We start from the raw sequence: 24,053 nt of genomic DNA on the forward strand, positions 1-24,053 counted from the left end.
TAAGTCACAGATACCCCTCCAGAAACTCCATAGAAATATTCTATGGGATTGATAGCTGGTGTCTGACAGAGGGATGGCTTCGTCCTTATGGTCTTCGAATCAACTGGTTGACAGGAAGGGCTCTCTGGAGCGTAGCATTGTAATCCTTGGAGATACCAGTCCCGGATGGGGATAAATGTCACAGAATGGAGTACAGATGAAAAGGTTGATTACGTAGCTCGGGCTGGTAGAGTTACTGGAAGAGAGGACCCAAGCCATATTAGAGAAATCCTGTCTACTAAGACCACCGGAGCTTGTTAATTACAACATTGATTGAGAACTTATTTAAAAACAGTGAAACACATTGGAAGGGGGATCAGCGACTGAAATGGCTTCCCAATTTAAGTTGGGAAGCCATTTCTTTTATTGGACCAATAAAAGTCGTGAACATATTTTTAAATGCATTAGTTGCTGATTTTTAACAAAACCATTAATAATCCATTTAATTATGGATTAATTTAAGGCGTATAAGTGTTTCAATGCAAACCGCGCCTCGAGATGCTCCTTAAGAAGATTCTATTTTACCCACAATAAAAGAATTCTGTCAGAATGTGCTAATTGCGAGGAAGATTATCTTTAAAGCTTAATTTGAAATTATTTTTCTTTATGAAGTTAAGGAACACCGGTGTTGTTTTAAAACGTAATTTTCTGAAATTACAGCGATAATTTCATTACTGTTTTTGAATTTTTCTAAGATTTCTCCATGCGTGACAAAGAGAACAAAAATTTAATTTTCAAATATTTCACTCTGAAGCTATTTTTGCATTTCTTTCGTTAATAATGAATTATGCATTAGCAATAAGGGGTCTTTTATGATGCCGCCAAAGAGATGCTCTCTCTCTCTCTCTCTCTCTCTCTCTCTCTCTCTCTCTCTCTCTCTCTCTCTCTCTCTCTCTCTCTCTCTCCCCGTAATGTGAATCGGAATGAGCAAAACGTGATCTTAGGTACACTAGAGACAGAATAGATTAAAATATAAAAAAAAAAATTAGAAGTTAATAATTAATCAAACTAAAACACTAGAGGACAGAAAATGCATTAATAAACGTAAGAAATTAATATATTACTTTTTAACATCCCCCATCATCTTCTCCCCACTGCACACAAAGCTTCTAGAAGAGGGGATGAATCCTGCAAAAGCTATTATGTTACCAAACATTCTGCTAATGGCAGTCGAAGAGAGAGAGGCAATTTCAGTGGCTCCAGCGGAGGGGACTAATATCAGGTGTCTGTTGGACATAATTTTTGTTTAAATTTTATTTGCTGGTAGATAAAGTTTTATTTCTGTAATACTTTGTAAATTAAAATGTTGTAATCTTTGTTAAATTCAAATATTATCTAAATAATGGTTGTTACTAGATCCATTTACAAATACCAAGTCCAAGGACATCATGACTCAGATGGAAATGCCGGTGGGCATTTCCTATGTGAGTCATGAGTTCGTAAATTGGTATTGCCTGTGGCATGTAATCTGTGGTTGGTTTAACAGACAAACTAAGCTCATCTGACGATTCCTTACTTTTTCCTGAAATTAGAACTTGGTGCATTATGAGACGAATTTGAGTCACTAAAGAAACGGGGGCTTGCCCTAGAAACAGATATATCTGGAAGCTTGTCATTAACTCCAGCATCACATGTCTTGCCAAGTGATGTACTCTGATTTGGATCCACGAAAAGAATAGTCACGTGCATACTACTCTGGTTGAAGGATATTTACCTTTATTTGGAGATTCTATTGCCAGGAAAATAGATAATATTTTTTGTAATAAAAATAGATGGACTAGAACCAGGGTGCCTTTGTCAGGAGCAACAATTGTTGACGTTACCAATTGTCAGATTTTAAGGGGGATAGAGAGAGCATTATTATTCATGTGGGGGACTAACAATATATAGGGCCATGCTGCTAGATAGGTCGGAATGTGTGTGTCGGAAATTATGTCACACCCGTTAGAAGGGATTATATGATGAAAGCTTTGTGGATTAACTCGAGGCTTGAGGGAATCGGAAATTTCGAAATTACTAATTTCATATGGCTCAAACTCACTTTCGCAGCCTCTCTTCGGGATGAAGAGTCCTTCTTCTTCAAAGACCGATGCAAAGTATTCTATTCAATTATATGAGGCAATTGTAAGACCGCATTCGGACTGCTGGGTCCAAGTATGGAGACCTTATCTGAAAAAAAGACATTGAGCTTTTTGAAGGGTTCAAACACGGACAATTCGCATGTTGAGATCGGAAAATAGGCGACCATACAAGAAAGACTGTGCTTATGTGGGCTACAGTGATTGGCAACCACGCACCTTGGAGTGGACCTGATTGAGGTTTATAAGGCTCTGAGAGGGGGCAAGTAAAATGAATGAAGGCGCAATTTTCATTGTTATAAAGCATTCCAAAACTAGGAGCCATAAATTCAAAAAAAGCTGGAATATCTAACGGGGAAACCTTACACCTCTGCCTCAGATCGACTAACTATAGCCTCAAATGAAGAGAACTTTAGAAACAATGCAGGTGGCGGTGTAATTATGTGGAGAGTATTTTCGTGGTGCAAATTGTGTCCCTTTTATAGGAGTAGAACATTTCTACACCATAGCTTTCTGGAAATTGTTTCAGACCAGGCGAATGGGTTCTACCAACACGTTAATGTGCCACAAGTCGCAAGAACAGAATTGTAGAGAACTAGTTCCAGGAACATCAGAGTGAATTCGGTCTAATGCAGTGGGTCGAATTCACTCACGTCACCAAATCTAAATTCAATTGAGCAAAGTGCTGGGCTTGATAGAACTATTTTCTGACGAATTCGAAAGATGTGCTTATAATTAACAACCGCTCATCTGTTTTTTAAACATGAGGAATGTTTTTTGGAGATATTAAAGTCCGGAAATGAAGCTTTCTATTCTGATAGTAATAAGACTAAACTTTTTATATAAAAGAGTGTTTTCGAACACTGCGACTATCACCACGATCACTAAATTTATAGAGGCTCATCCAAGCCTGTTTTGTGTTTCCTGCTGTTCTTTCTTCCCTTTTATAAGCGTAGGCTGAGATGATATCCTTTTTTGTTAACAATCCTTGTGACTTTTGCTTAATAATTTTGCCGATAGGTAGACATCCTCGTGCTGCTGTCAGTTCCATACACTCTTAAGGTCTTTGACCTCTTAAGTAACTCCTAGGAAGCTAGTAGGAAGTGTTGTATTAGAGTAATGATTCAGGCGTTGCTAAAAGAGAGCACAACATATCCAGCATCTGTTAGAAATCACTCCATCTGGTGTCCATTACAAGCATTATTATTGCTGTTGACACAGAGCCAAACATTCGGTATTGATGGCTCTACCATTTGCTCCGATCTTTAAAGCAGGTTTGATTTATAGTCGCCGTTAAGATACAATCTTTCTTATTTCAGGGATTTTTCCAGCTGTTACCTCTGCACTCAGTGAACTTGAACACGAATTTGAAAACGGAAACAGAGAGAGACGAATAGAGAGAGAGGTTGAGAAAAAAGGGAAAACAGGGCAAGTCGAAAGGATAGATGGATAAAAGAGTATTTGAGAAAAAAATAAGGATGAGAGAGAGGTTTAATGAATTAGACTCTCCTCTTCTTTGAATACGGTGAATAATAGCCTGTTTAATTTCAGTTCTTTTCCAAAATGGATAGATCGAAAGGTATAAAAATCATCCCATAACCCCCTTCCAGATTTAAATTCTCTCTTTATACAGGGTTTTTCAAAAGTAATGGTCAATAAATTAAAGGTGAGCTGTACAGAGTTGGGATCCACCACTGACTTGTTTGTTTAGGTCAAGTTATGTTCATTCTCTCCTTTTCCCCTCTCTCAATGCTCTGAGATGTAGCAGGCACCCTGGTACTTGTCAAAGGATGGTCAACATGGAAAGAGGTTACAGCAACGAAGAGTATGGGGACATGCACTTCATGTATGGTTAAGTCAACGCCAGTGCACTCGAGGCCCACATTCATCAGGGCACATCAACGCCTTAGGGTGCTTCGCACATGGAGTATGAGCAGGTAGGCCCAGAAGCATAACACCTGATATTGAGGAAAGGATGTTAGAAAGAATAGAACAAAATCCAAGGATTTAGACAAGGAGGGTTGCTCTGCAAGAGCGTATACTGAGTCATAGCAGCGTGTGGCGAATTTTACATCACCAATTACTGTACTCCTACCATATCCAGCCTTTACAAGGTTTCAGCAATACAGACTTCCCTCCTAGAGTGAACTTCTGCCAGTGGATGTCCTGAACCCCCAATTTTTAAACAACATTTTGTTCACTGGCAAAGCTGGGTTTACTCGTGATTGTATTTTTAATTATCTTAACTGTCTCTTTGGTCCGACGAAAACCCTAATGCAATTCACGATTCACAACATTAGCAACGTTTCTCGTTGAATGTCTGGGCAGGACTACTAGGAGACCGTCTAATTGGACCACTCTTTCTGCCAAACAGGCTAACAGGATAGCTATGCCTTCAGTTCCTGCAGAGTGTTCTTTCAGACTTTCTTGATGACGATGATGTTCCACATCAGCAACGCCAGAACATGTGGTTTATGCATGATGGTGCACCCGCATATTTTTCTCGAGTTGTGACTCGGTATCTAACTAGAAGGTATGGTCAACGGTGGATAGTTAGAGGTAGGCCTGCAATGTGGCCTCTCAGATCTCCAGACTTTAATCCTATGGATTTTTTAATATCTGGGATCATGTAAAAAGATTGGTGTACACTTCTGACATTAACACAGTTGAGGAATTGCAGCGTCGGCGGGTTGAAGGAGCCTTTAAGCAAATCAGAAATGACCCAGGAATGCCTGGGAGGATTCGCAACTCAATGCAGAGAAGACTGCAAAGCTGCGTAAGGATGCAAGGACAGCATTTTGGGTGGAAAGTGCTGCAGCATCCGGCCTGCAGCTCTGACCTGTCGCCCTGCTACTACTTCGGACTTAGGCGACCTTGGAACGCCTTTTTAATAAAGGCGTTCCAAGGTCGTAGCTTTCATTCGAATGATAAAATGAAGGAGATCGCCACGTGCTTGTTTCACCAGCAGCAGTTTGCGTAACTGTACATCAAAAGTGTACCGCGCAGATGTTCGTATGTTTATTTTAAAAATGTTTTAAATTTAAATTTTTTATTTTAATTTTAAAATGTTTTATATTTTTAAGTAATTTTTGAAATTAAAAAAATCTTTAAATTTTGGATTTTAGAAAAAGTTTGAATTCTAAAAAAATGGCTTAGAATTTCCAGTGGTAAAAGAAAACATGTACCGATCATGAATAAATATTTCACTAGCTATGTGTCACCTTATTTATTATTTTAGCCACTGTAAACTCCAAAGCATTTTTGGACGCGTTAACATACTTGCGTAATGCGTCAATTGTCTTCACCATGTCCGTTCGTTCATCTGCATGTAATAACGCGGCTCTTAGTAAATGAATTTTCATAAAATTTTTATATTTGGTCTTTTTAAAAAGATTTGTTGTGCCACCAAAAATTTCATTAAAATTGGACGTATAGAAATCGAGCAATTACTGTTTCTCTTTCACTCCGTCCGTCCGCCCGCATGTAATAACTCGATTTCCATTAGAATGACTCTCATGAAATTTTAAAGTTCGCTCTGATATAACTGTTTGCCAGGTCTTCTTAAGTTTCATTAAATTTGGACCAATAGAAATCCAATAAATATTATTTATATTTTCATAAACATCGCATGCATCATCCATATATTGTAGCTAAAACACTGAATATTATGTTTATTGTCACATCAAATAATTCGCAAGGAAATAATAAGATATACGAAAAATAAGAGTTCAAAAGGAAACAGTGAAAAAATACACAACATCAAGGCGAAAGCAATGGGCTATTTCAGGTGGATCTATTCATTACTAGAAAATATGCTTTAAGAGGAAATACCAATGATGTCATCGCCGGTGCACATCAAACGAGCCGTTGCACGCGCCTATGGAGAGAAGATGGAAAAGAAAGAATAATTTTGGAGCATTAATAGAAACCGGAAACTTTGAAGAATTATCTATTCCGTCAGCAAACTTAATTTCGAAATATAAAGATTTGTAAATACCTTGAGAACTGGGAATTGCGACACATATGCGGCGTTAAATAAACAGCGTCGCAATACCCCAGATGAAGAGCACTCTATCTGAAAAGGATGCAACAAGCAGCGATTCTCCCTTGATACAGATGCCAATTAATAGGAGCGCATTGGGCAATCCAAGTGCAAAATACCAAACTGGAAAATCGTATTATACAGAATCTAAACGAGTTGTTTCTTTGAAAGACTCTTAGAGAAAGGGAGTCTGTGTCCCTAAACAGCGTATAATCGAGACTGCGTGTATTGATTACTATTATTTCCCAATTTCTTGCTTCCACTTCATCTTAATCCTCTTATCTTATAAATTTGGAAGAATTCCTGCTTTTCACAGGGCATTAGACTCATTGCCACCAGTCGATTCCCAGCGGACCACGCAGTAAGAAAATAGGGACACGAACGAACGCATCGTGAAAACTCAAGACTGTTGACTTTAAACTCGTTAGATATCTCCAAAGACTGCGAACCCCATCAAAGTGTTTAATTCTAAAAGATTTTTACGCATTTTGAGCACATTAAAATCCAGTCAATATCGGAAGGTTTTTTATCCCGCCTATTCAGCTTATCACACGATACAAATGCCAAGCGAAGGAGCTTCGTTTTGCAATCTTTCATAAGAAGTAGCTAAGAGAGAGAAAACTTTTAGAAAGCGATGTCGTTTCCATGGAGATTTTGGCGTTGTCATGAAATTTAATTATCGAAGATAGAGCACCTTTTGGATATTTTAACTACCCTTTGCTCGTTGCCTGATGGCAAATAACAATAAAGATGGCCATTATCCATCTGCGTATAACAGCTTTGATATCTCCCATTAAATATTTATGTCCTAAAATTGCTAACATTCTGTGCAGAATATAGAGTTTACGAGCAGAGCTTGCATCCAAGATAGGAGCGCTTCTTTTTTGTTTAGATGACAACAATTTTCTATGCATTTCCAAACGCATAAGGAAGTTAAAGTGGAGAAGCGTAATGGAGGAGACAACAGAGGCATTTTGTATTCACTCCATGTACACGGGAAAGGCATTGAATCGAGAATATATGCTACACCTGCAGGTAAACTCTCTGATGCCAGAGTTTGTAGTTTTATTTTTCTCCCTAGTAGGGTTGAGCCAGACTTTTTATCGTATTGGAAAATTGGTGTATAAGTCTTCGAATGGAGACTTCTTACCACATCGCCTTCATTTTGAAATTTAAAAGATTCGTAACCAATTTAAGGATCAGTAGTGTTAATGGTTACAATAACGGAGGAGGGGAATTTGTCTATGGAATTAACTTTATCGAATACTGTATTTCAAATTTGTTGCCCAATGTCCAGACTGATTTGTTTAAGGATAGGAGACACCTAAAATAATTATAATGTGATAATTAACACCATGTAAGACATATTAGTCATTTTGCATCGAGGCACTTAAGATGTTGCAATTTAGGGAGGATAGAGAGTGGTAATCAATGGATATTGCTCTTTAATGGACTAATGTTATTAGTGGAGTTCCCCCAGAGTTCGATGTTGGGTCCATTGTTGTTTTCTGTATTTATCATTGGTATTGATGAAGGCATATTAGGCTTAATGTACAAGTCTGCAGATGATATAAAGGTTGGCAGGGTGGGTAATGAAAATAATCAATGTTTGCTACTGCAAGAGGATCTAGAAAAGTTAGGCAAATGGGCTTTGAAATGGCAATTGAAGTTTAACATTGATAAATGCAAAGTACTGCGTTTGGGCAGCAGTAACCCCACAGTAACGTACCAACTGTTTTCTACTACACTCAGAGTAGCGGAAAACCAAAAGAGACCTCAGAGTAATTGGGCAGTTAGATATGGTCTCTGAGCAATGCAGAGAGATCACGGGGTTTTGTCAATGATATAAAGGAATTTTTCTAGATAGGGATAAGGAGGTCATATCCCATTGTATAAGGCAGTGGTTAGGTCTCATTTTAAGAAGGACGAGACCTGCTGGATCGAGTACAGAGAAGAGCAACGAGATTCTTGAGTGGAATAAAGGTGTGTTCTTATCAAGAAAGGCTTCACTTCTGTAAATTGCAACGTCTAGAGACTAGGCACTTGCGAGGCTATCTGATTGAAGTGTTTAAAGCTTTGAATCGACTGAACAAGCTCAATGCTCATGAGAGGGCACACATTCTAAACGAGGAAGGACGTCTCAGAATAGATGTGTGGAAGTTTTCCTTTAGCAAACGTGTGGTTATTTGTTGGAATAAACTTTCATCTTTTGTGGAAGTTGATAGTTTAAATAAATTAAAGGAGGAAGTAGACAAACTATTGGTGGGAATACAAGTGAAATGGGAGGTATAATTTTTTTTGCTGATGCTGTATAAGCTTGCTTTCTTGTGTCATTTGCCAATGCTAATGTTAATGCTAAAGACAGAATTGGTCTATCACCTACTGTTTTCTCGTTTGGTACAGCAGGTGGGAGGAACTTCCTTATGGATCGCCCCTCGTAGGAGTACAGTGGTTGTACTTCCTTACTTATAAAATGTTACCTTATTAACGATTTATCATCTAATTTAATTCTTACAAGCTATTAACTCACCTTATATGTGAAAATCCTAGGGCGTGGTACTTTTCGGAAAGTGATACTGGCGTTATAGCATCCGTTATATCACCTACAAAAAAAGAGAGAGAAGAAGACAGAAAAATGTTAGAGTTTTCAGTCGTTAAATTATTTTCTCTGCATAAGAAAATAAAATTATTTTATTAAAAATAGTGTCACTTACTATACCCATTATCGATGAATATACAGCCTGTGAATGTGTATATCATTAATTAACTTAGCTTTCATCTTTCTCCACTGAGTGATTTCTCTTCAGAGAAAACCAAGTCGCCTTCGGTGCATATTACTGCTTCTATCTGTTAATAGGTCCATACTGCTTATTGACCAGAATTCGCTATCCAACCCTTTTAAACGTGACGTTAATATTAGCTTTGCGAACTGTAATCTGCACAATCATATTATCCGTTAATGAGCTAAATGTCATTAGATATTCTTTACGGATCCGGGCAGTTAGTGGCTTAGTATTAGCCCGCAAACAAGGAAATCCATTAAGATTACCATTATAGTAAGGGTGTACAGATGTAAATAGCGGTGAAGAGTGAGTGTGTGTGTGTTGCTACATCTGACCAGAAGCGGGATTTATGCTTGTTTCCGCTAAGTAGGCAGACACAGCGGTACATCATGAAGATGCACTGAGAAAGTAGGTCGACGTTCGTAAACACACGGATTTATCGGCCCTGTCCAACAGTGCTTTTACTTTGATATTGCAGATGGTCGCCAACAGCTTATTTCAGCTACTTTTATTGAAAATAGAATTAAAGATCAATAACATCACAATGGCTTTTGAAGAAGCATTCAGGTCCATGGTCACGTTTCACGATTGTCTCGAAATATCTCCCCAAAAGGCATGAAAGCACCAAAATTCGACAACGTGCTTATAGCGCAAATCCGAAATCTTCTTGTTGGTCCTTCGAAACACGTCACTAACACGCGAGAAATATTTTTAGTAGTTTTTCTGGAAGTGAATTCTGCTGTTCAATTGTCTAGAGCATTCTTTACTGCCACTTGGCCTCCTACAGTGAACTGTTGGAGATGAACTGTGGATTTGACATAAGTGTATTTCGGACGGATCAACTTCTATTTAAATCATTCTAAAACTGTTCTGGTATTTAATTCAAGTCGACTGAATAAAAAGTGTGATGTGCGAAGGGTGGTACTAGATTTGTTTACTGCATAAAATCTTTAATAGTCCGAACTAGCAGTGTCTAATCCAGAGTAGTAAGGTTAAGACGCTAGTGGAACTTCTGTTCCTTCTTGGCTTCATTTGACAAATTGCGATTCCTTTGAAAGGCAAGTTTAAATATCGTAATCGTTAGTGTTCTCTGTCGCTATTTTGCTCACGGTAAGAGATCCAGTTCGCAGGTTTTGCTTAGGATGTTGATCATGCCCTTTTCTTTCTTCCTCAGTATCTCTTGAATTAGGAATGTTTCCATTGTCGAGGTTACATGCAGTTGTCATAGGCAGTAAGCATCCAAGAAACTTACTTCGCGTTGCTACGCAACTGTTTTCCGTCAGCTCAGTCAACTTCAAAGGTTTAAATGTATTCTGATATAGGTTAACTGCCACCAGAAGCTGTAGATGTGAATTGCAATCTGCCCCTTCGAATGTCGCTTTGCTGTAGAGCGGCGAAGTTGAACAGAGAAATGGAAAAGAATTTTTTTAAAGATAATAACAAGTTTATGAATTAATTTTAAATTAATACTACTACTACTACTACTAATAATAATAGTAATACAATTTATTTATCAAAAAATTTGTTTAAAATAAATAAACTTGTTAAGAAAAAGTAAATTTCTTGACAACACGTTGTAATTCATCACATACAACAGTTTCTCCATACAGATTTATTATTTAACAGAAAAGATAATGAAATTACAACACAGTACATTCCACACTGCAAACAGAGATAGAAATTTTTATGCATAGCAATTGTAATCTACTGAGTATCAAATATTTTTAAATTGAAAATAGGAGAATTTCTCCTAAGTCTTAAATCAATACTAGCCAACAAATTGTTTATTATATTCATTGTATGCCTTTCTCCAAATCTATTTAGTACCCTAGGGTGAGGTAAAACAATTGCTTTTGGGTTCTTTAAATTATGTGAGAAATTCCTTTGCAGATTTAAAATCTTAAAAAATAATGTTCAGATTTTTCAAGAATAAATTTAACTTCAGTTTTTATGCAGTTGAAAACAAAATTTGTCTTCTCTTATTCAAGTTATTCCAAATGTTTTTTCACATTATAAGTTAATTAAGTTGTTTATTACCCTTATTTCAGTTATATTTGCTCATGCTCATACATTTACTATATGATTGAGTTGGGAGTCGACTAATGCATAATATATGGTAACTTTTGGTCTAAGATTTAACTTATCCTTAATGTAGTAAAGAATCTCATATTTTGTACAAATTTGACTTAGACTGTAGTCAATACATAACCCAAGGTAACAACGATTTGAAACTTCTTTCTCAGTTTTACATTTGCAATTCTGGAAATTCTGATCATGAAAGCATTCATGTTTATGTAATTTAATAGAAGGATGGCTATCTAAGATTTAATGAGGAGGTCAAATTACCAAAAATTTTGTTTTTTCAAAACCGAGTGCTAATTTATTATCATATAACCAACTCTACAAATCTTCATCCTGCTGTAAATCATTAATCATATTTGTTAAGTTCTTTCCAACTGTATATAAATTATATCATCTGCATATTTTTTTATAAATGATCTCTTAATTTCTACAGATATGTCATTTATATAGATATTGAATATTATTGGCCCTATATGAGTGCCTCGAGGTATCTCTCTCTTTACATTATATGCTTTTCCTTTTATATTTTCTACTTCAACCGTTATTTTTCTTTTGGTTAAATAACATACTAAAAGTTGATTGATTTTTCCCCTTATACCATATTTCAGTAATTTTCTTGCAATATTGGCATATCAATTAAGTTATATGCTTTTGGTCAAATCTATAATTAAATTCATGATGAAGTTATTGTTATTTAAATGATAATAAATATTCAATACATGTGAATTGTTAACCATGGGAAAGAGAATCTAAAATAAAAATTTCTTAATTTTTTTTATCTTTATATCAACATTAATTTGATATTAAGATAGATAGTAAAGTTATTTTTATGCCAAATAAAGATAACTTTAATCACCATTATCTCATATTGCATGAAATGTAAGGTCTGGACGTCAAGACAAATTTTGATTTTTATTATTAAGGGATCTACTTATCATTCTTCAGAACAATAAAGTTTTTACTGTAGACAATTCTCTTCAGAACCCATGTAGCTCATTGGAGGACTTATTTTCTAAGTAATCTTAAAGGATTCTCTGTGATCATTGAGCTTAGCTGGAATGCTCTTAATTTTTGTGTACTTCCTGGTCATTACTTTTACATACCGAATCCTCATACTTGAAACATAGGAACAATTCCATTGCCTTGATCATCAGAGAAGATGCTCCTTTCCAGAAATAACATTCCCTTTAAGGGAATGTTTATTAAATACATAAACTGACGGCTACTCTAATGTGCTTATTATTTTTTTAAAGGAACAAAATTATGTATTGCATCTGATACCAGTCCAGGAGCTGTCGGAGTTTCAGTTAATGCCATTTTGATTATTGATTTAATTAAGGTTAATGTTTGATTGAGAACCTCTTCAAATTATCCCGATCACCGATCATATTTAATTTTTTCGCAGGACAAAATAGACTCCATAAAGCACGCTTTCCGTTAATCCATTTTGATTCTGCAGTCCATCGGAATGTCGTTGAATTCTGTAAATCTGAAACCACTATAGTGACACTATGAATATTGAAAAACATGAGGTTAAGTGAGACTTTCTGTCTGGAGTAATGGGGAGTTTGTAACCAGTTTTTCTGGCTCATTGGGTGCTTTCTATATCCCATTGTTTTTTTTTTTCTCTCAGAATTCAACTCTTATTTAGATATAGCTGGAACTAGCATACCAACAAAAACCTCTCTGCGTACTTCAAGGTTGGACATTCCTCTCGCAGAGACTTATTTGGCAACAGCTAAATATACAAGATTCGCTTAAAAAGAAACGAGAAATATTTATATATCATTTTTATTTTAAATACAACAATTTCAATGTTTATCTCCCTTCAAAATACTCTCCATCCACACCTGTGCAGCGCTCCATTCGCGATTTCCACGATCTAAAACAGCAGCAGAAGTCTTCGCAAGATACTACCTTGAATTTCTACGTTGTGTTCTTCCGAATGTTTGCTACGTCCTCAATTCGTTTTTCTTTGAGGTAGATTTTAATTTTCGGGAACAGAAAAAAAGTCGCACGGCGCCAGATCTGACGAATAAGGCGGGTTCTCCAATGTTGTGATCTCGTTTTGCATGTTGTTGATAAGTAGAGTAATCTCATGATTAACTATCTATCAGGAGAGAAGCCTTTTATTAATAGTTTTGATGTTAGAATTAGTATCTAGATTGAGTCTTTTTGATCATATATTCATATATGTAAATTTATAGGGTATGCCAATAGTCAGGACAACCTTTTAAGTTTTTTTGAAAAGTATAGAAACAACAGCCCGTAATAGAAATTAAAGTTTTATTATTTAATAAATCCAAAATTGTTGTTTCTAATCAGAAAGGTATGTTAAACTTCAGAGTGATATACTTTAGCCTCATTTCAGTGCTTGAAAGTATGCACTAGGTAACTTTGGAATTTAAACCTTATATCACGAACCTTTAAAAAGTCTTACTGAAGTTTAGGTTATTTCCTCTCGCTTGATTCTTGTGGATTTTTTGAAGAGAGAGTTCGATCCACGGTTTGTTTAACACGTGTAGAGTTTATCTCCTGTTAGAGCTGAATATTATGTTCCGTTTCTAGGGAGATTATCAGCACTTCCTGTCTTTTGAAATCGCTTAATTATTTAACAGTGTTTTGATGGTGATGGAGATCTAGAGCTCTTAGAAATTCTCTTCTGATAATCGTTAAACTTGAACTTTGTAATAAAATTTTACAACGACAAGAATTAAATCTAACCATTGCAATACATTATATTTTTAATTAATTTTTAAGATGGTTTTTAAACTTACAGCCGCTTTCCAGGTGGCGTAATTTCTCTTCTAATTCCCTGCTGGACCGACTCCATAATCTGGAATACTGGGGTGGAGGCACTTGTTGATGTCTCTAGAAGAAACTACGGTTTAGAAGCTTTGAAAATGTAATAACATTCATTTAGAGATTTTGAAATAGTTGAATTTCATAATTAATTATTTTATAAGATAGCTAATTCATCACTCTATTAATAATCTCTAGGCATATATATTTGCTTATCTTTCTTCATCCTCATGGCAGAAACCAGTAAAACATATAATAAACATTATTTTAAGTCATTCTAATACATTATGAGCTAGTAAACCTTTAACAATTATGAGTTTATCAGAATCAAAAAGAGAAATGAAATCCAAGCCCAGAATTTTGGTACTTGGAATTGTAAAATTCAATTTTATACACAAAGAAAACTCCGCACGATCTTTTCAATAAAAGGAGCAGCTTACGATACATTTATTTAAAACTGAGACTATTCGTTTTATTTTTACTGCCCCTTATATTTCTTACAAGTTAGTAATTTGTTTTCTTCCTTCGCCTGTCTGGTTTACTCTCGGGCGTTAAAAGAATCTTGTTTTTTTAGAAGTATCCAGGACAATTTCAAACAGCAGTTTTATAATTTTCTTCTAGAAACTCCCCACCCCTTCTGCTGCACTTCTGCGAAACCCTCCAATCCGACGATGTCTCCTAGGAAACGTAATATAACATTTCTTTTCACCATCAGTTCTTTCAAGAAAACAAGAAACATTCACCTTTTGTTGGATATAAACATTCAAATAAAGATGGTTTGCTGATGTTCTTTTGTCACGCACGTAAGGATCTTTCTTATTTCAAATAATAAATACATTGTGCAGCTCCCTTCTGCTATCATTCTAACGGTCGCCAACACATATGCGCCCGCAAGAGAAACTCATGCGTATGAAGCATGTCTCATTCTAGAGGTGCGAACAAACAACTCGTTTCATTTCTTTAGGCGCAAGCATATACAAATTATGCTATTTCAAGATGGAAAGAAAAAAAATAAAAAGGAATTAACTTAAATCCTCAAACAACAACCAAAATAAAAATTCTCATATAATATTTATAGATATTGTCATAGAAATGATAAATATTCTCCCTTTTCGCTGCTGCACAAAGCAGAGCTTCTAAGTATAATATGTAAGAAAACCATCAAAGAAAAACTCCAGAAAATGTCTTGTGTTTCGCAGTAAACAAGCAACATCTCTTCTATAACTCGATAAATGAAAATATAGTATGCCAATCATTTAATTTATTTGGAAAATTTCTTAAATGCGAAAATTAGCTTATGCATTTGAAAATGAGTATCTATCCAGAAGAGGAGGAGGAGTTTCTAGATCCTAATAGAAGTTATGGTTATCCTTGACAGCCACGCAGTACTCCCTCCCAACGGACTTTCATAATATTAATGAGAGCGTTCAAGAATCTTGGTGGTGCTCAAGCCGACTCTTCTAGCAGAGCACTTGACATTCATATAAGGTTGTAGGAAGTGGCTGATGACTGTGTCTCTCTAGAGAATTCTGCACATGCCCAAAGGAATTCCAGTTTGGAAACCATTCGATAAATTCTTCACTTTAACAAAATTCTCCAGCGGTTGTCTGTTTGGGGGTGTGTGTTTGTGCATTAAGCGCCAAAGTAACTAGGATAGGTGGCGTCAGTATATTTTGTCTGTAATAAACTTTTCATCCCAATAGCTCACAGCAGGCACTGTAGTTGACATGTCATCACCATCAGCCATTTTCAATCCACTGCAGGATGAAGGCCTCTTCAGCAACTTTCTAGTTCCTTCTGTTTTGTCCAATGGCCATCCATTTACTACCCACAAACTCATGAATTTCATCTATCCCTCTCCGCCTTTGTCTTCCAGGTTTTCTTCTAGCTCCTCTTGGGTACCATTCTGTTATTTTCTTAGTCCATCTGTCATCATGTCTTCGAGCTATGTGTCCTGCCCAAAACCATTTTAGTTCTTTAGTTTTGATAAGAATGTCCTTTACTTGAGTTTGCTGCCTAATCCATGTGTTTCTCTTCTTATTTAACAGTCTGATTCCGAATATAATTCGTTCCATTCTTCGCTGTGTAGGCTTCAGCTTCTCTTCCATTCTTTTGGTGAGTGCCCAAGTTTCACTTCCATAAGTTATGGTGGAGAGTATACATTGGTTCATTATTTTACGTTTCAGACAAAGTGGGACATTGCTCCTCAGTATGTACCTATATTTAGGCCGTAGCCCAGTGGTCAGGAGCGAGAGTGTATAGCACGCGTTCCTTGAGTAGACTGGGGTTCAAGCCCCTGACTACTAAATACGATAAATATTTGTATTGACGATTTATTTTAAACTCTACTGACTTGGTTGTCGTGCCGGAGTATAAAGAGAAAATGTATTTATTTAATTATTTTTATTTCCTGAATGCTGTCCATCCAAAATCTAATCTTCTCTTAACTTCCATCCATTTATCATTATTACAGCTAATGACTTGTCTCACATAAGTATATGATTCCATCTTTTCAATTACTGCTCCTTCAATCATATCCCTTTCTGTGGCATACTTGTTCATCATTGCTTTTGTTTCAGCCATATTCATCTTTAGTCCAAAATCCTTACTAACTGTGCATAACTGATTAAGATTTTCCTCTAATTCTTTGGGATCGTGGCTTGTGACTATAATGTCATCTGCAAATCGTAAATGGTTAAGGTACTCTCCATTCACATTGACTCCTTTCTGCGACCGGTCTAATCTTCTGAAAGCTTCCTCAAGGGCAGCAGTAAACAGCTTTGGAGATATTGTGTCTCCTTGTCGAACTCCTTTCTCAATTTTAAATTTGCTACTCTACTTGTCTAGTCTAATAAAGGAGGTAGCGTTTTCATATATTTTCTTCAAAATCATAATATATGGGGTATCTATGCCTTGTCTTTCCAGTGCCCGAAACATTGCCTTATGCTGTATGGAGTCAAATACCTTTTCATAATCCACAAATGCCAGGCATAATGGTGTTTTATATTCATTTGCTTTCTCCATTAGCTGTGATATTATGTGAAGGTGATCCATAGTTGAGAATCCTGTCCTAAAGCCAGCTTGCTCTTTCGGTTGATTCTCATCACGTATTCTTTCTAATCTGTTAGTAATGACCCTTGTGAACAACTTGTAGATGTGGGATAACAAACTAATTGGTCATAATTTCCGATTTCTGATTTATCTCCTTTCTTATGCAGCAAATTATGATTGCATTATTCCACTCCTTAGGCACCACTCCTTTTCTAATGTATTTTGTGAAGAGTCTTGCCAGTTTTTGTCATGTCTCTTCCTCCCAGTTTCAACAACTCTACAGTAACTTTATCTTCGCCCGGAGCTTTCTCATTATTCATTTTCTTCAACGTGTTCTACCTCATCAGGCAGGATATCAGGTATGTCGTATGTGTTACTAATTTGCGATCCATCTTCCCCACTGCTGGCATCATTCTCTTGCTCCTTGTATAACTCTTTATAGTAGTCTTCTTCTATTAGAATTATGCCTTCTCTGCTATTCATAAGTACACCATCTATTCTTCAGTTTCAATATCATTTGTCTTTCTGTATTACTGCTCATGGCTGCTGATTTAAATCCTTTGTTTTCCCTTATTGCTTGTTCTACTTTTCTTGTGTTAAATCTTCTTATGTCCTCTCTGAGTCTCTTTCTAATGGCTTTGCATAACTCGGTATACTCAATTTTTTCCTTGTTAGTGTTTATCTTGCTCTTAATTTTTCGCCTTCGGTTCATCATAACAAGCATCTCTTGACTAATGTTTTCTTCTTTGGATTACTTTTTACCTATAGGTATCTTGGGCTTTATCACTTTCAGAAAGTGTAATATTCCTCGTCGATATCTTAGTCCTGAGCAGTCTGCAGAAGCTCAAACTTGTTCTTAAGTTCCAGTACATACTGCTTTTCCTCCTCTTCTGTTATCTCAAAGTCCTTTGTCTCATTTACTCGAGTCAGGTTTTTCCTTTCTTTTCTTACATCTATATCAAGTGTGCATCTTACCATTCTGTGATCACTTCCAACATTTACCTTGTTGAGGACGGTAACATCATTTACGATATATCTTGTGTTAGTGAGGATGATATCGATTTCATTAGTTGTTAATCCATTTAGGCTGTTCGATGTCCGCTTTGTGTTCACCCTTTTCTTGAAAAAAGTGTTCATTACTGACATTCCTCTAGATTCTGCAAATTCCATCAATTCCAAAATTTCCTATAGGCTCCCCATAATGATAGTGTAGTGAGTTTTCTGTTCATCTAGAAGACACTCAATTTCGGGTGTACATTTCTTCAACCTCTTCATCATCATGGCTCGATGTTGGTGCATAAATCATTATAACCTTTAGCTTATACCTCTTAGAAATCCTGAGTAGTAGTCTTGACACCCTTGGTGATGTACTTTTGAATTCCAAAATGTAGTTTTTTATATCTTTATGGACCAGAAAGACAACTCCACCTTCACTCCTTTCACCGTTTCCATTGATGTACAGCAGAATTCCACTTGATAAACTTATAAATGATTCATTTCTTCTTGTTGTTTCAGCCAAACCGATGATATTCCAATTTACATTTTCTAATTCCTTTTCCAGCTCTAGTATCCTGTCTTCACCAATGAGCGATCTTACGTAGTAACAGGTCAAGTTCAGTTTCCGTGCATGGCAGCCTGATCGTACCCAGAGATTCTTAGCACCCTCTGCTTCCACTCTGATCCTCTCACTGCCATAAGAGGGGGAAGTGAAAGCCTCTGGGGACTGAGGGCAATTTGTTTCGTTGTGCTGTCATGTGCTGGTAGGTTTAGTCTTTTCCTCTTCACGCTGACCAGGCGTCTTGAAGAGAACCACTCTACACGTTCGTTGCCACCTAAGTGGCGTAACAGGGCTTACCATCGAGAAGGTGTGCATGAGTGGATTTTAGGGAGGCAGACCAACCGGATTTCTCCTAAATCTTCTGAAATAAAGATATTGGATCTATCAGTGTTTTAGACTGAGTGTCTGATAACACACAGAATGCCTTTTCCCCTCTAAGCCCCAGTTGACACGTACCTCTGTATAAGTGTTGGACATTATGGCTGTTTAACCAATCTTACCATCTTAGTAAAATCTGCTCCGCATCAGTTCCTATGAAAATATGGTGAACTGTATTCAGGGTGTGTAGTGGAGATATTATAGAAGTAAAATCCATGCATAATGGATCTTAGAGCAGAGGTTAGATTAGGATACATAACGACGACCTTCATCAGTAATTAATCTGTTGTAAAACATCATCTATACAGAAATTGGTGCAGTAAATTTACAACGACGGGAATATCCCTGATGGGAAAAACATAATTTACAACAGATCGTTCACATAAATTACAAAATCTGAATTTCTGTTCGCATAAATCACAAAATCTGAATCATGAATTCCATTCGTGCGAAAGCTTCAATGATAAGTCGTGAAATGGTGCCTCCGTAGCCAGGTGGGCAGGAGCAGCAGTGCATAGCACACGCTTCTTGATTAGACCGGGATTCGAGCCCGTGACCACCAAGTACGATGGATGCGGAAAGGTCAGGGAATGACCACCGCATATCTCCGGATCAATATGGCCTTAGTTGCTAATGCTCCTAAAAACCAAATAACAAACAAACAAACAAACAATAAGTCGTGAAATAAGGAAGAAGTCATAACCCTTGGAAAGGTCCATTAATCATGAAATAAGAAGTCAAAATCCTGGGAGACAACTACCGACCATCCCTCATCAAGTGACTTAATAACAAATTACTAACGGAATTTGCAAACACACGCATGAATAGCGTTTCCTATACTTCCAAGAGCTACATTAAAGAGCTATCGCTTCCTGGATTGAGGGCTAAATTGTCATCCACCATCTCTGTAAAATGTGGGAAGCAGGATTTGTATCGCACACCGTTTGTTCATCACGGTCTGCCAATTAGTGGATGATCTTTGCTCTGAAAAGTTCTGGCTAATTCCTTATGATCTTGCTGCTGAAATACTCGGGGTATTTCAGCAGCAAGTTATGTACTCTGGGATTAATAGCTTGGGCACTTTCTTCTCCATCCTCCATCTTCATTGGGAATAGTTTCTGCTGTTCCCACAGAAAGTAATCTCTTCTTCATTCTATTGACAGGAATCGTATTCTAATATTTTTATGTACGTAATATGATGCAGGCAATGATTCAGTCTTCGAGGGCGTCAGTCTAGCTGCTTATACCAGCAGTTTGTGAATGTTCTGTTAATAAGGAGTATGCAAGGTCCGGATGACGTTACCTACCCTGTTGCATTTATAAGATATTGTAATTTCTGTCTTGGAAGGTTTGTATTGTTTTGATGAGTGGGAGTATTCAAATTTAAAGGACGAATACTGCCATACTAGCTCATCAGAAGACTTGGTTTGCTTGCATCAAAGTAATATGTGAGAATTTAGATTTCATCCCTATAGCTCTCTTAAATAATATTAATGATAATTAGCTCTCTCTTTCTCTACCAACCTATAATCGAGCAAGTTACTTGGTTGTATGTTAAAAAGTTGGTACTTACAACTTTCGTACTATCAGCCCCAACATCATGAAGTAACCTCGATAGCATAGTCCCCCTTGAGACTTGGGTTAACGAGTCTAGCGATGGTGCCACTTTGGGAGCATTTCCAGAGCGCCTGTTTTGTTATCTCATTTTATATCCAATAGCGTTTCTTATATCTCAGAAATTTCTTTATACCTTTGCCATTTGTGTGTACAAAAGGTAATCTTTGGAAACACAACGTTGCCCTTGGCCAGAAATCGCCTAGTCTTCAGACTGGTTTGAGAAGCCGCTTTAATTCTAAGGTTGTTTGTTGTGTTTCTTCTCGAAGCTAAAATTTTCTCTGAGAAGGTGAAATTTTAAGACATTACACAGTCTAGGAAAAGTCGTAGTAAATGACGAAGGAGGTCATACAACAGGGTGTCTGGAAATGTTTGCAATATCAGCAGAATCACTGGACCCTCTGTAATAACGGGACTTGTGGTTCAAGTGAACCACTTTAGTGGGGACGCATGGAATAACCGATTTAATTATGAAGTGCACATGACTTTGCCTCTGGACAGCATTAAGCTTCTCTTCTACTCCCATGATTTTAACAAAACTGTGTTTAGAAATTATGAATGTAAACTGAGATAATCGAAAGCAGGTATCATAAAACCATCCAAATTCGAATTTATCTAATTTCGGGTGTGTGTGTGTGAGTTGAAGTGTGGCTGTGCATCCAGTTTCAAATTGTTTTCCCTTTGGACAATTATAAGTGATAAACTGTGTATGATAAACTGTGTATTTTAAGTGATAAACTGTGTAAATCTGTTCCGCATCAGTTCCTATGAAAATATGGTGAACTGTATTCAGGGTGTGTAGTGGAGATATTATAGAAGTAAAGTCCATGCATAATGGATCTTAGAGCAGAGGTTAGATTAGGATACATAACGACGACCTTCATCAGTAATTAATCTGTTGTAAAACATCATCTATACAGAAATTGGTGCAGTAAATTTACAACGACGGGAATATCCCTGATGGGAAAAACATAATTTACAACAGATCGTTCACATAAATTACAAAATCTGAATTTCTGTTCGCATAAATCACAAAATCTGAATTTCTGTTCGCATAAATCACAAAATCTGAATCATGAATTCCATTCGTGCGAAAGCTTCAATGATAAGTCGTGAAATGGTGCCTCCGTAGCCAGGTGGGCAGGAGCAGCAGTGCATAGCACACGCTTCTTGATTAGACCGGGATTCGAGCCCGTGACCATGTATGACACACAGATTGTCAATAGTACAATGTGAAATATCCTCCAGACAGACAATCCAATCTTTAGAACACACATTAATCATAATGACATCTCCTCAACGACTGGAGCCATAATTAAGGAATCTTTATTGTTTATACAATATGTGTGCGCTAATTGATAAAAATATTTGTTAAATTTCTCCAAACAGCCGTGCGTTAAGACCAAACAAACAAAAACACCTTTTAACACAGAATCACAGAATCACAATGTGCAGCTTATTCTGCACACACTGTAATTTGACCTGGAAACGAAACCCTGGGACTTTACCTGTATTCTATGAGGCACATCGTACGTGTGATCAGGCATTCTGTTCCTCGTGCATTGTAAGTTTTCTGGCGAGTCTGCCAGGCTTCTGGTTTCTGTTTGAGATTGCGGTATATGTGTCGTAGCATAAGGCAGTGGATAGTACAGTGGCTCCCTCTGTGCATCAAAAACTGAATTACCTTTGGCTTTTCCATAAGAACTCATGGAAATGTCATCAGCTCGACCACCAGAATTCCTAGAATCTGTAAATATATAAAGGCGTATTTAAATTTATTAGTATAATTATTTACTAATGATTTTACTTTAGTATATATACACCAATTATATCACTATTTATCTTGTTTGTGCATTATAACTATAATTCCTTTCATATTTTATAATTAAAGGTAGTAGGATATAATTATATTAGCAACTGAAGCGACTCTCCCTGTGTTTGTTATTTCTCCTTTGGAATTATAGAAATTGTAGATACATTACTATACTGGTCGATAGATGGAGCCACTATACACAGCAATGGCGCGAGCTGTTTCTAAATTATTATTACCTTTTGTTTTATTTTATTTTTGGATACCTGAATATGATCCTTCTGATTCTCGGCTGTTAAAATAAATGACAGGGAGTTATTTTAAATTAGCATTCTTTATGGTCGTTAAACATTAACCAGAAATCCGTATGCTGATGCAAAAAACCTCAATTTAACTTGCTTTAAATTTAGGATACAATCTTTTTATCTCTAGGGATGCAAAAGGATCGTAGTGGAGTGTAGAAAGAATCTGTTTTAATGAAACCAAAAGACACATTTATAAATTTCTACTTTTATTTATCATCCTTTTCCATTATTTTAATATCAGATGTTGCTACACCCATATGGAGTGGAAAATATTTTTATTTTGCAATTTCTGATAACAGTAGATTCCTCTTAAAAGCTAGATTTGTGAGTCCTCTCGCCTCTCTCTCTCCAATGCGTGTTTAAACACCGCTTGCTGCTTCAAAATCCTTATCAGAGGAAGAAATCGCTAGGCAATCTATTCTCTTAAGAGAGAAGCAGTTTAAAATTTTATTAGCAATGACCACATCGGCAGAGTGAAATGGAAGAATTCTTAATCCCAATACTAACGGAAGCTACAAACCTTTTCGTGGCGCAGTGCGGACTGGCTGTGAATCCTCCCTTTACTCTACGAGATCATTAACTTTTACGACATTTTCTCCTTTGACATCTCGTTCGGTGACGCTTTAAGTTTACTGCCGCCTTACACAAACTGCTCCGGAGGCCGTAAGCCGTAATGGCGTTCTCTTAACAACAAATTCTCCTACTTTAAGTCTGCGACACGGACATACTCCGAGCATGTGTTATCGTCAGGGCATCAACCCTGGGTGAATACTCCTACACACAAAGCGTGTGCCCGTTCGCTAATGCTTAGAACGTTAAATTTGCATCGCTCTGTTTTCTACTAAACCACTTCAGCCGCCATCGAGATGGGTAGAACGCTTATGTGTTGTCGTGAACTGAAAATGCAAGTGATAAAAACATCGGCTGGCGGTCGGTTTGCTGAGAGCGACACCACAAGGCGTTTTTGAAGTGTTTACTGCTCATTTTGTTAATGACATAGAAAAGGGGAATGCCCCGGCTAGAATGTCACCCGCACTAATGAAACGCACATGTGTATTCAGCACGTGTCACCAGAGGAAATTTGCAACTTACTTGCATCTCACGAGCGAGTCGCATTTAAAGAACCGAAAATGAAATAAATGTTTCCCTTCCTTTATGTTTAGCTATTTCAGCGTTCGCCGAGATCGTTTATTGTGCTCCAAAGGTAATATATAAGTAGTGTTGCTCCCTCTACCGACAATTTTTGAAGAAGTGGATCAATGATGAAAGACAGTCGTTTATTATTAATTTTAGAGTGAAGAATATGAACTTCAGCTTTTTTTAATTATTACAATGAGTTAATTGTGAATCAAAATATCTAAGAAAAGAGAGCTATTAGTGTTTTAAAGAAGTTTTGGGCTTCAGCTTGGCAGTTTTTTCTCATAATACATGCATTTTCTTATCCACTATACAAAGATGCAATCTCTAATACCTGAGCAAATTAAGTTTACCGTGTTTATTTATTTTATCTC

At 36.8% G+C, this 24,053-nt stretch overlaps 1 protein-coding gene across 1 annotated transcript in view; it reads right to left on the reverse strand.

Moving 5' to 3' along the window:
- The window catches only part of LOC150084395 (cell adhesion molecule Dscam1-like), a 326,343-nt gene that overhangs the window by 72,216 nt on the left and 230,074 nt on the right, over window positions 1-24,053 (reverse strand). The window contains 3 exon segments of the mRNA XM_090375201.1: window positions 8,690-8,762; window positions 13,802-13,895; window positions 21,936-22,174. Of these exon segments, the coding sequence (XP_090231327.1) occupies window positions 8,690-8,762; window positions 13,802-13,895; window positions 21,936-22,174 (406 nt within the window).

The sequence above is a fragment of the Mastigoproctus giganteus genome, chromosome 6 (genome assembly GCF_048544385.1).
Source record: "Mastigoproctus giganteus isolate SK-2022 chromosome 6, ASM4854438v1, whole genome shotgun sequence".
NCBI classification, from domain to species: domain Eukaryota; kingdom Metazoa; phylum Arthropoda; class Arachnida; order Uropygi; family Thelyphonidae; genus Mastigoproctus; species Mastigoproctus giganteus.